The sequence below is a fragment of the Equus caballus genome, chromosome 5 (assembly GCF_041296265.1).
Source record: "Equus caballus isolate H_3958 breed thoroughbred chromosome 5, TB-T2T, whole genome shotgun sequence".
NCBI lineage: Eukaryota > Metazoa > Chordata > Mammalia > Perissodactyla > Equidae > Equus > Equus caballus.
Genome location: NC_091688.1, coordinates 1,472,504 through 1,486,756, shown reverse-complemented (window position 1 = coordinate 1,486,756; position 14,253 = coordinate 1,472,504). Strand labels below are relative to the sequence as shown.

Genomic DNA, 14,253 nt, shown 5'->3' with positions numbered 1-14,253 from the left:
GAGTAAGACCCGTGAAAAGGCTCAAGATAACTCTCCAGGTGGGCCAGGCCACGCTACCATTTGCCTAGGTCCCTGGGCAGGAAACAAAAAGGGCTGAAAAGTCCAGCGAAAAAGCAGAATCTATGGTTTCTGAACACCTGCTCCATGGAGCTCCCCACAGCAGTGTCTTCACCCACATATACTTTTCCTGCCAGGGGCCCAAGAGAGGTCATTCTGAAAAGCCAGTGGGGTCAGTCATGCAGAGGGGCTGGTGGGGGAAGGGCCCATTTTCAGGAGAAGCAGGGCTGATGCTTGACCCACTCCTTCTGACCACCAGCCCAGGCCCTTGGTTTCTTCATCTCAAGACCCAGCTAACATCTCTCGGGTCCTCACATACTGTGGAGGGCCCTGGCCTCGCCCTGGATGGGACGCCTGACAAAGCATCTGCTCTGCCCATGTGGGTCTCAAGTCTCTCTTTTATAGGATCAAAGGCTGGTTCAATGGAAGGAGCCCCAGACATTGTCCAGGGGGGTCTCAAATTCTTGGAAGAAAAGTCAGTCGGTTAAGGTGACACAGGAAGTCTGTTCCAGAACTGGAATGAGAAGAGCTCTCCCGCTGCCTGGTCCCGAGCTCTTTTCACAAATCCATCCTAGGCCAGAGAAGGGAGGTGGCCAGGTGGGGCCTCGGCACTTTGTTCTCCTTGACATCTTGGGCAAAGGTGAATGGGTGGGGGGCAGGCTCTTAGGATGCTGTCCTCAGCCCACAGTGGCAATCAGGCCACAGGCCTCCTGAGAAACTACCTGCCTAAAGATGTAATGACATCTGCAGCCACATTGTGCAACCAAGGAATTATCACAGGGACACAGTCAACTCAGAAGACGAGCCACCACAGCGAGAAGACAATGGGGACTGACTGCCCAGGGACGGGGCGACCTACCCAGTCCTGTGACAATCCCCCCCCCACCTCGTGTCACACCACCTGCCCTTCTCTCCTTCTATGGAACTTGCTGGATGACAATGTCAAGTGGAGAATGAATTTGTTCTTTTGGCTTCCAAGGGGGAGGGATCTTCCTGTGGGCTCTGCAGTGGTGAGGCAGACGCGGCCCAGGCTGCAAGGCTCCTCTGCTCACGCCCTTCTCTTCCCTCCCCGGCTCTGACATCTGCAGCACCGGCCCCGTCCCTGGGAGGATGGAGTATGTGAGTATGTGTTTGTGTGTGTGTGCTGTCATTGCTGAGGCCATCCTGCAGCACTATTTGGGATGACAGTGAGGAGAAAATGCTTCTTCCACACCACTGCCCCCTCTCTGAGTTCCTAGGAGAAAAATGCCCGGTGCCTTGAAGTGGGAAGGGGGACGGAGGGGGACGGAGGGGCAAGATGCCAGCAGAAGCACTTTTTGGCAAACCCACTCTGGTTGATGAGGCGACACTTTACTTTCTTCAAAGGTCACACTGTTCTCCTTGGGGCTGGCAAGGAGGGGAGGGGTGAGTAGGAGGGGTGCGTGTGACTCTGCTGGCGGAGTGGTGGGAGCTGGAGGGCTGAGGCTTCAATGAGGGATTGTGTAGCAGCCCGGAGCTCTGTTCCAGGAAGCCTGCTGCGCCCAAACTCTGCAGCGCAGAAGCAATGCCCCAGTCCTCAAGGCACAGACAGTGCCCCTGAAGGGGCAAGCGAGTGGAAGGGCACACCCGCCGGGGCAGCCTCTGGCCTGAGCCCCTAGGCCCTCTCGGCCAACACACAGGGAAAGTTGAGTGCCTGATCTTAAGCTGTCCCCACGTCTTGCTGTTGTGAGTAATGTCGCAAGGAACATGGTGCAGGTATCTCTCCAGCCATTTGCGACATCATGAAGGGAGCTTGAGGGCAGTGTGCTAAGTGAAATAAGTCCAAGAGAGAGGACAAATCCTGTATGTTCTCACCTATGTGCAGAATCCGAAAAAGTCAAACTCAAAGAAAAAGGGAGTGGAATGGTGGTTGCCAGGGGCTGGGGACAAGGTGTCGGTCAAAGGGCACACTCCCAGCCATAAGATGCATAAGTCCTGGGGGTCCAATTGCAGCACGGTGTATAATTAACAGTGCTGTATCATGTACTTGGAAGTTGGGAGTAGATCTGAGAAGTCATCACCGCACACACAAGCGAGTTATGTGAGGGGTGGCTGTGCTAACTCAGCTCACCGAGGGACGTGTCTTGCAATATATACTTGTACCAAATCACCACGCTGGGCGCCTTACACTTACAGAAGTCATATGTCCACCATGTCTCAATGAAGTCAGGGTGTCTGGCCTTTCCCCAGCCAGTCCTGCTGGGCCTCCACTCAGGACGAGAGGCCCGGACGGCTGGGTCCCCGGGAGGCGTGCCCTGCGCTGGGCCCAGCGGGAGGGGAGCCTGGCAGGGAGGACTTCTTCCCAGGGCACTAGGTACTTTCCAAAGGGCTTGCCTCTCTCTCGCCTCGTGCTCAGCTCTCGTGGACATGTTCTGGAGGTGTTGGCATGGCCCCCGCTCCGCGGCAGCCAGGCAGGCAAGGGCATGTGACGCGCTCTGGGCGGGGCTCGAGCTCCTGTGTGACACGGCACGGGGCACGGCGTCCAGAGGACCCAGCTGCTCACTCAGTGAGACACTGAGGTCCCAGGCCGGCTCTGCCACGTGCGAGCGGGACACGGCGTTCCTTCTCTGCACCTCAGTTTCCTAACCTGTCGGTTGAGGAGATGCCTACTCCACGGATTAGCTGTGGGGGCCATGGAGACGGTGCCTGTAGAGCACTGAGCTCCCTGCCGGGCGTGTGCTCTTCCAGTGAGTTCTAGAAGAGCTAAAGGAGGCAGGGTTGCCAGCAGTTGGGGTGGGGCATGTTGGCTGCCAAACTGGGGGGAGGGGGCGTCAAGAGACCTGAGTTCTTCTTGTGACTCCATCACCCACTTGCTGTGTGACCCTGCATTCTGTGAAGGCCTGGAGGACTCTCTTCATGGACATGGCGGGGGGTTGGAGGGGGGGACAGGGAGGAAGGTGGGGAGGTGGCAGGGGGTGAGGGGAAGTGGCAGTGGGGACCCTTGCAGCTGTCTGCGCCACAGGCAGTACTTTGGAGACTGACCGCACACTTGGTCACCTGCCTGTGGCTCCAGCAGAGCTTTAGAAATCCAGATTCCTAACACGGACCTGAAAGCCATCTATTTATAGGCTCACCTTCAGGAACCCCTCACCCACTAGCCCTGGGGATCAAAGCGGCAGGGGAGGGAGTGAGGAGAGGCGGCAGAAGAGAAATGAGCCTTCACCGCTTCCTTGATAACCCAATTTCCTGTGCACCCCCTCCTCCCCAGGGACGTGGCCTTATCACGCTCCTTATTAGATTGTCGGCCCGGGTCTGTTAATGAGACTTGCCTCGAGCCAGCAGTGCAGACGGTCTCCATGGGAATGGCTCCTCTCACAACTCCCTTCTCCCCCCTCCCTAAGTGTACACACACACACATGCATGCACACGCGCGTGTACACACACTCGGGGCTGTTGAGAGGGCAGCGGGGGCCTTGCCCATCTTGCTTCTGGGTCCAGCTCATAGTCTCCACCGGCCTCCTCTCACCCCGCATTGCTCACTCCTCTGGGCAGTTTGGTGAAATGGGGTGGGTGGCTGAGACACCTGCAACTCTCCTCCAGCTACGCTCATTCCAGGCCCCGGGGTCTGGCTTTGGAGAGCTCAGTGGAGACTTCTTGGAGGCTGGATCCCTCTGCCACCCTCCCAGACGTCTGTCACCTGGAGAGAGCCCAAGTCTACAGTGGCATCATGTGGGTCCCATCTACTCCCGAAAGCAAGGAACAGGGGACAGAGGTGGTATGCCCATATCATAGCACTGAGATGCCAAGACGTCCTGGCAGAAATGTCAGAATTGTGGCAAGGGTGGGACACACCTAAAAGCAGGGCCAAGGAGCATGGCTGCCAGTCAACGGGCCATTTATGAATGTAACAACAGACGTGCCTGGCGGTGACACGGCTGTTAGATTAGCATTCAGAGCCCCTTACTTTCTGATCCTGACGGCAAAATAATGCCCCCACTGTGGGAAACCAGGACACAGATTTTACTCTCCAACTTTACCTCAGGAGGGTTAGAAACAAACATGAAGGAGGCAGTGCCTGGCTCTCCCACAGTGGCATTATAATGGGCTCCACTTTAATGTCGCATTTAGCCACAGTCTATTGCGAAATAATCCCCTTCCCAACCCTCCCCAGGCCGTCCATCCTGCTGCTCAGTCCAGCCAAAAGGGCCCTCAGAGCCCAGCTCAGATCCTGGAAAGACAAATAAGAAGTGGCCTCTACACTCGGTCCCTGGAAACTGCTTCGATGGGCAAGTCAAAACCACAGAGGCCCCCGGAGCGAAGGGAGGAAGACCACCTGAGTGACGCTCAGACTTCCAAACGCTGCCACCCCTGGTCCTGCTCAGCAGGCTCCACGACTCAGTCTCGGGTTCCCAAACATGAGCCCGCCACGTCAATTCTTTGGAGAGAAACCCAGCTCTGAGCCCAGCATCCACTGCTTCCCCTCTCCCCGACCTCCTTAGAATGGTCTTAACTCTCCCTTGACCTCCCCTACCCTCAACTCCTCTGCCCCGAACCCGGAGAATAAAAGCAATTGACAGAGCAGGACTCACGATCCATAGGAATCTCGATGGCCCGGCCGAGGCTGAGGAGGCAGAGGAGGATGGCTGCATGGACCCAGGGTGGCAGCTGCTGCCTGGCCATCCTCAGCACGGGGCCCCGCTCCCTGCTCCCCGGCCCGCAGGGTGTGGCCACCTCCAGCCGTTCTAACTGGGCCTCCTGGATAGAGCTCAGCTGTGGAAAGAAATACAATGACAAGTGAGGTTTTCTTGAACACATGTTTTGTTCTAGCAATCCTACAGGGCCTGGAGGGTCCCCTCAAGGGTCCCCTTGGTCACAGACCAATGCTCTAAAACAGGGTTTCTTTTTTCTTTTTTTTTAGGAAGTTTAGCCCTGAGCTAACATCTGCCACCAATCCTCCTCTTTTTGCTGAGGAAGATTGGCCCTGAGCTAACATCCGTGCCCATCTTCCTCTGCTTTATATGTGGGACGCCTACCACAGCATGGCTTGCCAAGCGGCGCCATGTCTGCACCCGGGATCCAAACTGGCGAACCTCAGGCCTCTGAAGTGGAACACGCGCACTTAACCGCTGTGCCACCAGGCCGGCCCTAAAACAGGGTTTCTTAACCTTGCTCTATTGACATTTGGGACCCAACAATTCTTTGTGTGGGACACTGTCTTGGGTATTAATGTAGGATGGCTAGCAGCACCTCTGGCCTCTACTCACTAGATGCCAGGGGAGCCCACTCCTGTCCCCAAACAAATACGTCTCTAGACATTGCCAACTGTCCCCTGGAGGACAAAACCACCCCCAGTGGAGAACCACTGTTCTAGAAGGAAGGGTAGCTCTGCACAGAACAATCGTGAGAATGAACACTGGCCCACATCGCATCTGGAGGATGAGACGCCCGGGGCCAGTAGGAAACACACCAGTCGCAGCTCCTCTGAGCCAGCTGTGCCGAGTGGGTCTGGGGCTGAGTGCGTCTGGGTGGGGCAGAGAGACAAGATCTCCAACCCAGGGAGAGGGGGCAGGGTGAGGGACCAGCCCTGGGGATCGGGGGGAGACAGGTGAGATTTGGTTGCCTAAGCATTGTTTTTTTTTTTTTTTAAATGAATGACTTCTGTAGATATTTTGTGCAGCTAAGGTATGGCAGTCCCTGATGTTGTCCCTTTAGAGATCGTGGCAGTGCTGAGACAGTGGCCCAGGAGAAGGGGATTCTAGGGGGGCCGGTAGAATGAGCAACATTATGACAGCCCAACGTTCACATCTTCAAACACAAGAAATCATTCCAGGCCCTGCCGGGGGGGTGCGGGGGAGCGGTGTTAAAAATGACTGTCCAAGGAGCCTGGAATGGGTCCTTAAGAGACAAACCCTTTTCCCCTCCTCCTGGGAGAGAAGAGCAAGAACAGCCTACAGCTGACACTCAAATACAGAGCTTTAAGACTGCCCAAGGTTGGGGCCGACCCCGTGGCCGAATGGTTAAGTTCACGTGCTCCGCTTCAGCGGCCCAGTGTTCACAGGTTTGGATCCTGCACACCGCTCATCAAGCCATGCTGTGGGGGCATCCCACACAGAACTAGAAGGACTTACAACTAGGATATACGACTGTGTGCTGGGGCTTTGGGGAGGAAAAAAATGAAGATTGGCAACAGATGTTAGCTCAGGGCCACTCTTCCTCACAAACAAAGATTGCCCAAGGTTCTGAGACCGAGTCTTAGAAATTGGTCCAGTTTGCTGTTCCACCATGGGGCAAGTTGAAGAGGGCAGCAGGGGGTGCTTCCCCAGGTCTCGCTCAGCTTTCCTGGACTACTAGCCAGCTACCAAAATGGAGCCATTGTTCTCCTCTGCCTGTTTCACTTGGCAGCCGCCTGGAGCCTGCTCTCACCAGTACCCCCACTGTCTCCCAGCCCTCCTGACGGAGGTGGAGGGGCTGGGAGCAGGGCTCCAGGGCTCGCTCTGGGGACAAGGCGATGCTTCTGAGACCTGGAGGATGACGCACCTCCCCTGTGCCAGGACGTGGGGCAACCTAAAGGATTCTGATTCAGATTCCAGCAGTTTTTTTTCCTGGAAGCTGGGCCCAACGCCAGCCCCCAGCCTCAGGCACATTTCTGGACTGTCCCCCTCCCCCCACCCCAGCTACTTCCACCTTGGTTCTGGTCACCATCGTTTCATGCCAGTTACTACAATAGCTTCCTAAGTGGTCTCCCCACTTCGACTCTCACCCTCTGATTCATTCTCCACCCACAACCAGAGCTGTCATTTCTAAAGTACAAATATAAATGCGCCACTCCCCTAGGCAAACTCAACTAGCTCCCTACGGGACGAAAGTTAAAGCCGAAGTCGGTGAGACGGCTCCGCAGCCCCGCCTGGTGCAGCCCCCTCCACAGTCTCGTCTCTCATCACCCTCCCCTTGGGCTCTGTGTGCCAGCCAGTGTGGCTCTTCTCCTGGCCTCTCAGTGCATCGTGCCGTCGTACCGACTGCCTGCTGCACAGATTAACTCCTGTCTAGAACATTCTTTGGATCTGCCCTCTCGCATTAGGATTCGCTAAGTGTGACTTACATGGCCCTTGCCTGCACTCCTGAACACCATTTACTGCCCCCATTATAGCACTTGTCACTTTGTATTTATTCCAAAAGCCACTCGTCTGTAGCCACTATAAAAGGGAAGGTGCCTCATCTTGTTTATTCCTAGAATCTAACACAATGCCTACAACACAGCAGCCACTCACAAATATGTGAGGGAGGATGAAAAATGAACAAACGAATGACTGACTGGATGAGACAACACACTTGGTCAAGTGGGGGTTTTCTGGTTTGTTTTTAACCTCATGTTTCCCCAGAAAACCACCAGGTGGTGTAGGAGAGCACCGTCTTTGGACCTGGGACCTCCGGCTAGAAGGCATCCCAGGAGGTCTTCGGTTCTTCCTCCTGACTCTCTGAGATGGTCCTGACACTGTCTCAGAAAGAGTCTGCTGACTCCTTGGCTCCTAATCTCCAAAGACCAGGCCCAGGTCACCCAGCTGAAGCCTTCGTGTCGAGGGAACCAGCTGGCGGAGGCTCAGCGCTCCTGCGCGGAGGACCAGGCAGGGCTCCAGCCCGGCCCACAGGACTGCCGCGTTTCGTTCAGGAGCTGCCAAGCAGTAGAAAGTGATGGGAAAGGGGATCGCTTATTCTGGGAATCTGGATGGAAAAAGGAAGCCAGAAGCTATTCATTAACTAGAAACACACTGGCAGGAAAAAAAACCAATTATTTGGGGTGCTTTTAACTCACAATTTAAAAACACAGTAGAAAAAAAATAGAGATAATCACATTTAGCTGTTTGACAATTCTCTCTCTTCTCTCTAGAATCCAATTTTTCCAATAAAATCTTAAAAGAGGAAGAGAATTTAAAGATTATTCAGCTTTATGCAATCCTCTTACTTTTCAGATGAGGAAACAAGAGCCCAGAAAGGGGAAGTGATTTGCCTAAAGTCACCCAGCTGGTTAGTGGCAAAGCTAGGAAAAGAAACCAGGTCTCCTGACTCCCAGACCAGAGTTTTCCACTCAATTTCCCTCTCTCTCAATATGCAGGAAAGTTCCAGAGTAAAGCTGCTACGTGTAGAGGAAGACTGGCACAGATGTTAGCTCAGGGACAATCTTCCTCACCTAAATATATAAACATATTTTAGAAAAGGAAATGTACAGTTTGGCAGCTCCTCAAAAAATTAAACATAGAATTACCATATGACCTCGTATTTCCACTCCTAAGAATTAAAAATGGGTATAGTCAAACAAGTCCATGTACACCCACGTTCACAGCGGCATCATTCACAACAGCCGAAAGGCGGCGTCAGCCCAAGTGTCCATCAGTGGGTGAGTGAATAACAACTTACAGCACATCCACACCGTGAAATATTATTCAGCCACAGAAAAGAATGAAGGACTGATCGTGCTACAATGTGGATGAAACCCAAGGATATTATGCTCAGTGAGAGAAGCCAGACACAAAAGGTCACATATTAAATGATCCCATTTATATGAAATATCCAAAATAGGGAAATCCTCAGAGACAGAACACAAATCGGTGGTTACCAGAGGCAGAGGGGAAGGGAGAACAGGGAGCAACTGCTGAATGGGTACAGGGTTTCCTTTTGGGATGATGATGATGTCTGGGTCTAGAGGTGATGGTCGCACACAGTGCAAATGTACTAAATGCCACCAAATTGTCCGCTTTAACTTGGTTAATTCTATGATATGCAAATTTCACCTCAATAAATAAGGAATGTGTAACAGGGGTGTGTATATGTGCTCATAAAGATAAAGGAGCAGAGGACAGGGGCAGACAGGCATCCTCAGCTCCCCGGGCCGGATCCACTCAGCCTGGAAGACAGACATGCGGCCTGCCACTCTTCCCACACATTCTGAGGAAATTTCCCCCCAAGTCAAAGGAAGGGGAGAGCCAACTGCTGTCTGGGTACAGGGGCTCTGGTGCTGCACTCCAAGAACCCAGCGTGGAATGAGGAGGGAGACACCCTGCCTGAAGGTACCCCCACGTCACCAAGGTCACAGCTCCCCCATCCTGATGACCGGCAGGGAGGGAAAGGGCAGGTGTTTCTAACCTAAAGCAATTACATTCATGCTTCCAGCCAAATCTTAGTTCTTGCACTGTCTCGCTGTGTGGCCCAGTCTCATAATATCTCAGGTTCCTCTCCCAGCCCTTCCAACAACACAAGAGGTTATCGCTGGGGCAGAGCAGCAGCCCATCAGACGGGGCAGAGCGGTCAGGGCCCTTCAACGGGAATGCCATCTAAGTATGGAGCATCCTGGGGAGGAACAAGGAAAATCCCATATCCCATGGGAGGGCACAGGAAGCTGCGACAGGGGCCGTGATGGCTGCCTTGGAATGCTGGAAGAGGGTGTGGAATTTTTCTGTTTAGCTCCGTGGGGGAAAAGCTAGGACCAGGTGTTTCTCTGAGAAGCAAGGAAGAATTTTCTAATAAACACAGCCATCCTACAATACCATTCACGAAAACAAAACACATGCGACCAACACGACATGTTTGAAGGATCCTTTTATATCGAATCAACCAGGTAAGAGGGGGATTGTAAGGATACAAAATACACTAGAGGGGGCCTATTGCAGGGAGAGAGTGTGAAGGAAGGAACAAAAGTAAATAAAACCATAGGGCTGGCCCAGTGGTGTAGTGGTTAAGTTTGCACACTCTGCCTCAGTGGCCAGGGTCCACTGGTTTGAATCCTGGGCACAGACCCACACACCACTCATAAAGCCATGCTGAGGTGGCGTCCCACACAGAAGAACCAGGACTTACAACTAGGATGCACAACTATGTACTGCGGCTTTGGGGAGAAAAAAAAAAAAAAGAGGAATATTGGCAACAGATGTTAGATCAGAGCCAATCTTTCTCACCGAAAAAAGGCATACCTTAAAAATATTAAAAAAAAAAAATAAAACCAAAGGAGAAATCTTGTGTGGACTGATGGTACATATGAACTGGGAACTTGATTAATTTACTTCTTGTATATCTGAGGTTCCCCAACCCCGTGTATGAAAAGAGAAGCAAAAAAATAAGAGAGATAAGAGTCACCCAAGGGTGAAATGTTCTGCCGTGCAGTAGGGAGCTCCCTGTCTCACAGAGTCCCAGTGCCACGTGGTCAGGTACGCAGCTGACGATGAGCCAGGCAGGAAGGAAACAGGACACCCATCCGAATCACCCGGGCCATGTTTGAACACACAGCTTCCAGGCAGGGCCAGATCAGGCCTCAGATTAAAAAAAATTTGTCTCTGGAATTTGAATCCCTTGGAACTTCTGTTAGCCTACACGGGGATGCTTCCACAGCCAGGCCATCTCCCTGAACTCGAGGCCTTTGAATCTACAAGCCTGGTGGGAGATTCAGATTCAAAACGTCTGAGATGGGGCCTGGGAAAGAGTATGTGAGTTGGGTGATGATCGGCCACTAGTGGGGACCACTGGACATGACAGGCCCTCTGTGGGGTTTGAGAGCACCAGCCGTGCAGGAAGGTCACCTGGGTCTGAAGCAGCTCCCCACTGACGAGGTGGGCACCATGGGCGAGTGCTGAACCCTCACAGCTTCGTATTTCTCATCTGAAAACGCAGATAATAAAAGCACCTATTCAGAGGCCTGCTGTGGCGACAATACACAATTCCTATAAGGGCCTTAGCAAAGACAGGCACAGGGTGGGAGCTCCACAAATGTTCGCTGCAGCCACGGTGGGCTGTGAGCCGGTGCGGTGAAGGCAGCTCTGTGGTTGCCTGCGAGACCCCACCAGCAACAGTGGCAAGTGCAATAATAGTTATCCAGCCACAGCCTGCTTTTCCATTTTTCCTTTTTTCTGGGTCCTGGTTTGCTTTCTTTGCCCAGATTGGGGGGCCCCTGGTATTGATTCCACAAGCTGTCCCTGGCAGACGGACAGACAAGAGGCCCACGGCTCCCGCAAGCTGTCACCGTCGGGAGCTCCCACATTCCCGCAGCCCCATTCTGGGCAGGCTGCACTGGTGGTCACAACACAGCTGAAGTGACGGGAAGAAAAGACAGGGGCACTGAGACACGGCTCGGCTGGCAGCTCCAGTCCCCAGGGCAGAGCCTGTCTCGGACTTTTGGGTGGCAGACGGTGGGCCATGCATTCACTTAACAGAGCTGGCAGCAAGCGCTGGTCCAGAGACTACCCATGAGGGCAAGAGAGAAAGTTTCTCTGCTCTCATGAGCTGACCTCCCAGCAGGGTAGACAGGAAATAAATGTTGAACAAAAAAATCAGGTAGCAGTTAAGAGCAATGAAGAAAACACAATGTGACCTGCACATGGTGTTTACAGCAGCCTTAGTCCCAACGGCCAATGCTTGGAGCAACCGAGATGCCCTCCAGCAGGTGAAGGAGAAATAAACTGTGCACATCGACAGTGGACTATTACTCAGCATTAAACAGAAATGGCTATCAAGACACAAAAAGACGTGGAGGGACCTTAAACGCACATCACTGAGTGAAAGAAGTCAATCTGAAAAGGCTCCATACTGTATGGTTCCAACTCTATGACACGGATTCTGGAAAAGGCAGAGCTGTGGAGACAGTAAAAAGATCAGCGGTTGCCCGGGGTTGGGGGAGGGAGGGATGGAGAGGTGGAGCACAGAGGAGGTTCAGGGCAGTGAAAGCACTCTGTATGATACTGCAATGGTGGATCCCTGTCCTTCTACATTTGTCCAAGCCCGTAGAATGTACACCACCGAGAATGACCATAATGTGAACTACGGACCTGGGGTGATAATGACGTGCCAATGCAGGTTCATCAGTGGTAACAAACGTGCCGCCCTGGTGGGGATGTTGGTAGTGGAGGAGGCCATGCGTGGTGGGGGCAAGGGGCATATGAGAAATCTCTGTACCTTCCGCTCCATTTTGCTGTGAATCTAAAAGAGCTCTAAAAAATAAAATCTATTAAAAAAAAAAAAGAAACCACAATATGGTGATGTGACAGAGAAGTGAATGGTCAAGGAAGGCTTTTGTGAGAAGGCGACACTGACCGAGGTCTACACGGCAAGAGGGAGCTAACCTTGTAAAGACAGGTCAGGAAAACATCCCAGGTCGGAAGAACTGCCTGTGCAAATGTCCTGCTCAGGAAGCAGGCGGATCCGAGCACGGAACGGAAGGCAGCTAGCGTGGCTGCAGCTCGGAGGGCGCGCGGGTAGAACGGCACAGGACACGGCAGAGGCAGGGGCGGCGGCACACTCACGAAGGGCTCTGGTCAGGGTGAGGAGTCTAACTGATGCCCTAAGCATGTCGGGAAGCTACTGCAGGGCTCTGAGCAGTGGGGGCCTGATGAGATTCATCCGCAAACACTGCTCTGGCTGCCCTGCGGAGGGCGCGATGTGGACGGGCAACGGTGCGAGGAGACCCGTTAGGAGGCTCCGGGCGAGGCCAGCCCCTTAGCTTCCAAACCCAGAGCTTCACCACCGGTTCAACGGAGTCACCCACTGCAGCCAGCCTCACGGTCACCCAGGGTCACACACAGTATTCAGGGTGATGAGGACAGAGCTGAAAGATTCAAGAATCTCTTAGCACTGGGTTTTCTCACTGGGTCCAGAGAGGCCTCGTGGGTTCTTGGGAAGTGCCTCAAGGGCCTTCTCCAAAGACGGTTTGGGGAGGTGGGACTCAGGCCCTCCACCCCACTCTGGCCAGAGGGGCTTCACAGACCCTGTTTTACATTGGGGTTTTGTATAAGGTTTTATTTGAAGAAAGGATTCCATTAGTAAAACAAAGAACCGAAACCCCTTGTGCAGCAGCCTAACTTTGCAAATACAGAAGGCCTGCGCTCAGAGGGAGCACCGTGCGCTGGGCACCCGGGTGGGGCTGCAGGGCCGACCTGGAGCACCCTGGGTTTCCCATGCAAGCCATTCGCCTTGAGGCCTGGGTGCTCTCCAGGCTCAGGGGCTTCGCGGGACTGCTTCATAATCCCCAGTGCCCCTGGTCAACCTCCATCCCAACCCCACCACAGCCGTTTGCACCCTCTCCCTCCTTGGCTTGCAGATGTCTTCCTCACACGGCCTTTCCTCCACACTGGCACCCCTCATGTCTCTTCCTCTTCTTCTTAGGACTCCAGTGGCATTGGTTTGGGGCCCCACCCTATGACCGCATTTAACCTTAATTACCTCTTTAAAGGCCCTATTCCCAAATATAGTCACATTTCAGGTTAGAGCTTCAACACAGCAATTGGGGGGGGGGGAGGGGCGGATATGATTCGGTCCAGAACAGTAACCGTATTTTTCTTTGGAGAATTCATCTCTAACCCTTTCTCCACGTGATCCTACCCCAGTTCCAGGGTTGGGCTCTGATTAGTGTCAGCCAGTTAGCACTCCCTGCCCGCTTACCACCAAGACTGACTTGGGAACGGCCGTCTAACCCAGCGAGCGGCAGCGCGCTCCACGGAGACTTTGCTGAGACCTCTGGGAAAGACAAATTTCCCTGTCTTCTGAGAGAGACAGAGGGAGGAATCCCCATTACGGCGAGGACGGAGCTACAGGGCGGATGGGAGCAGGGGGTCTCCATGTGTCCCGTGGGGGTAAGCCAATCCTGCTGAGGCAGAGAGAAGACACAGGGAGACCCGATCCTTCGTGCCACTGTTTGAGTCGCTGATGGAGCACTTCTGGAAGCAGGGCCTACCTGTGGATTTTTAAATTACATACACGTTTACACTGAAAATTCCTTTCAGTGAAGGGGGACGTGTGTACAGTGACGGATGGAAACTAGACTATGGTGGTGAACACGATATAGTGTATACAGACGCCAAGGTACAACGATGTGCACCTGAAACTTACACAATGCGATAAAGCAATGCTACCTCAATTTAAAAAGTCCCTTTCATTTTGAAAACAGTTAGAGTGGAGCTTCCTAAAACTTGCAACTGGCAGTGCTACCAGAATCCCGAACACCCCTAGAATGTTGGCTGAACGCATCCGCTTCCCACTGGCTCCACTTTCTGGATAAAAAGTGTCCCTCCTTCCTCCTGCCGGCCTCTGCCCGAGCCCAGCCCCAACCCTCCGCCAGGACCGCGACCATCAACCGTCTGCTCTCTCCTCAATCTCCAAACTTGTCTCCACTGGCTCCCTGCCTCGGCAGAGGACACCTTCACGCTTCTCTCATCTTACAGCAAAATCAAAAGATCATTCTCCATATCGCACAGTGTGAGTCAC

General features: G+C 53.4%; 1 protein-coding gene and 1 long non-coding RNA gene across 50 annotated transcripts in view; one reads left to right on the top strand and one right to left on the bottom strand.

Moving 5' to 3' along the window:
- Positions 1-14,253, bottom strand: part of NFASC (neurofascin) — a 175,400-nt gene that overhangs the window by 68,882 nt on the left and 92,265 nt on the right. For 48 of the 49 annotated variants that reach the window (XM_023640382.2, XM_070266516.1, XM_023640364.2 and 45 more), the window contains one exon: positions 4,605-4,785. In XM_023640382.2, the coding sequence (XP_023496150.2) occupies positions 4,605-4,695 (91 nt within the window). In that variant the 5' untranslated portion in view covers positions 4,696-4,785. Of the gene's footprint in view, positions 1-4,604; positions 4,786-10,580; positions 10,660-14,253 lie in introns of all 49 variants that reach the window. The other variant, XM_070266513.1, reaches the window with a different exon arrangement.
- Positions 1,019-4,593, top strand: LOC106783131 (uncharacterized). Its single transcript, XR_001380710.3, has 2 exons — positions 1,019-1,176; positions 4,187-4,593. It is a non-coding gene; the product is annotated as an uncharacterized lncRNA (long non-coding RNA).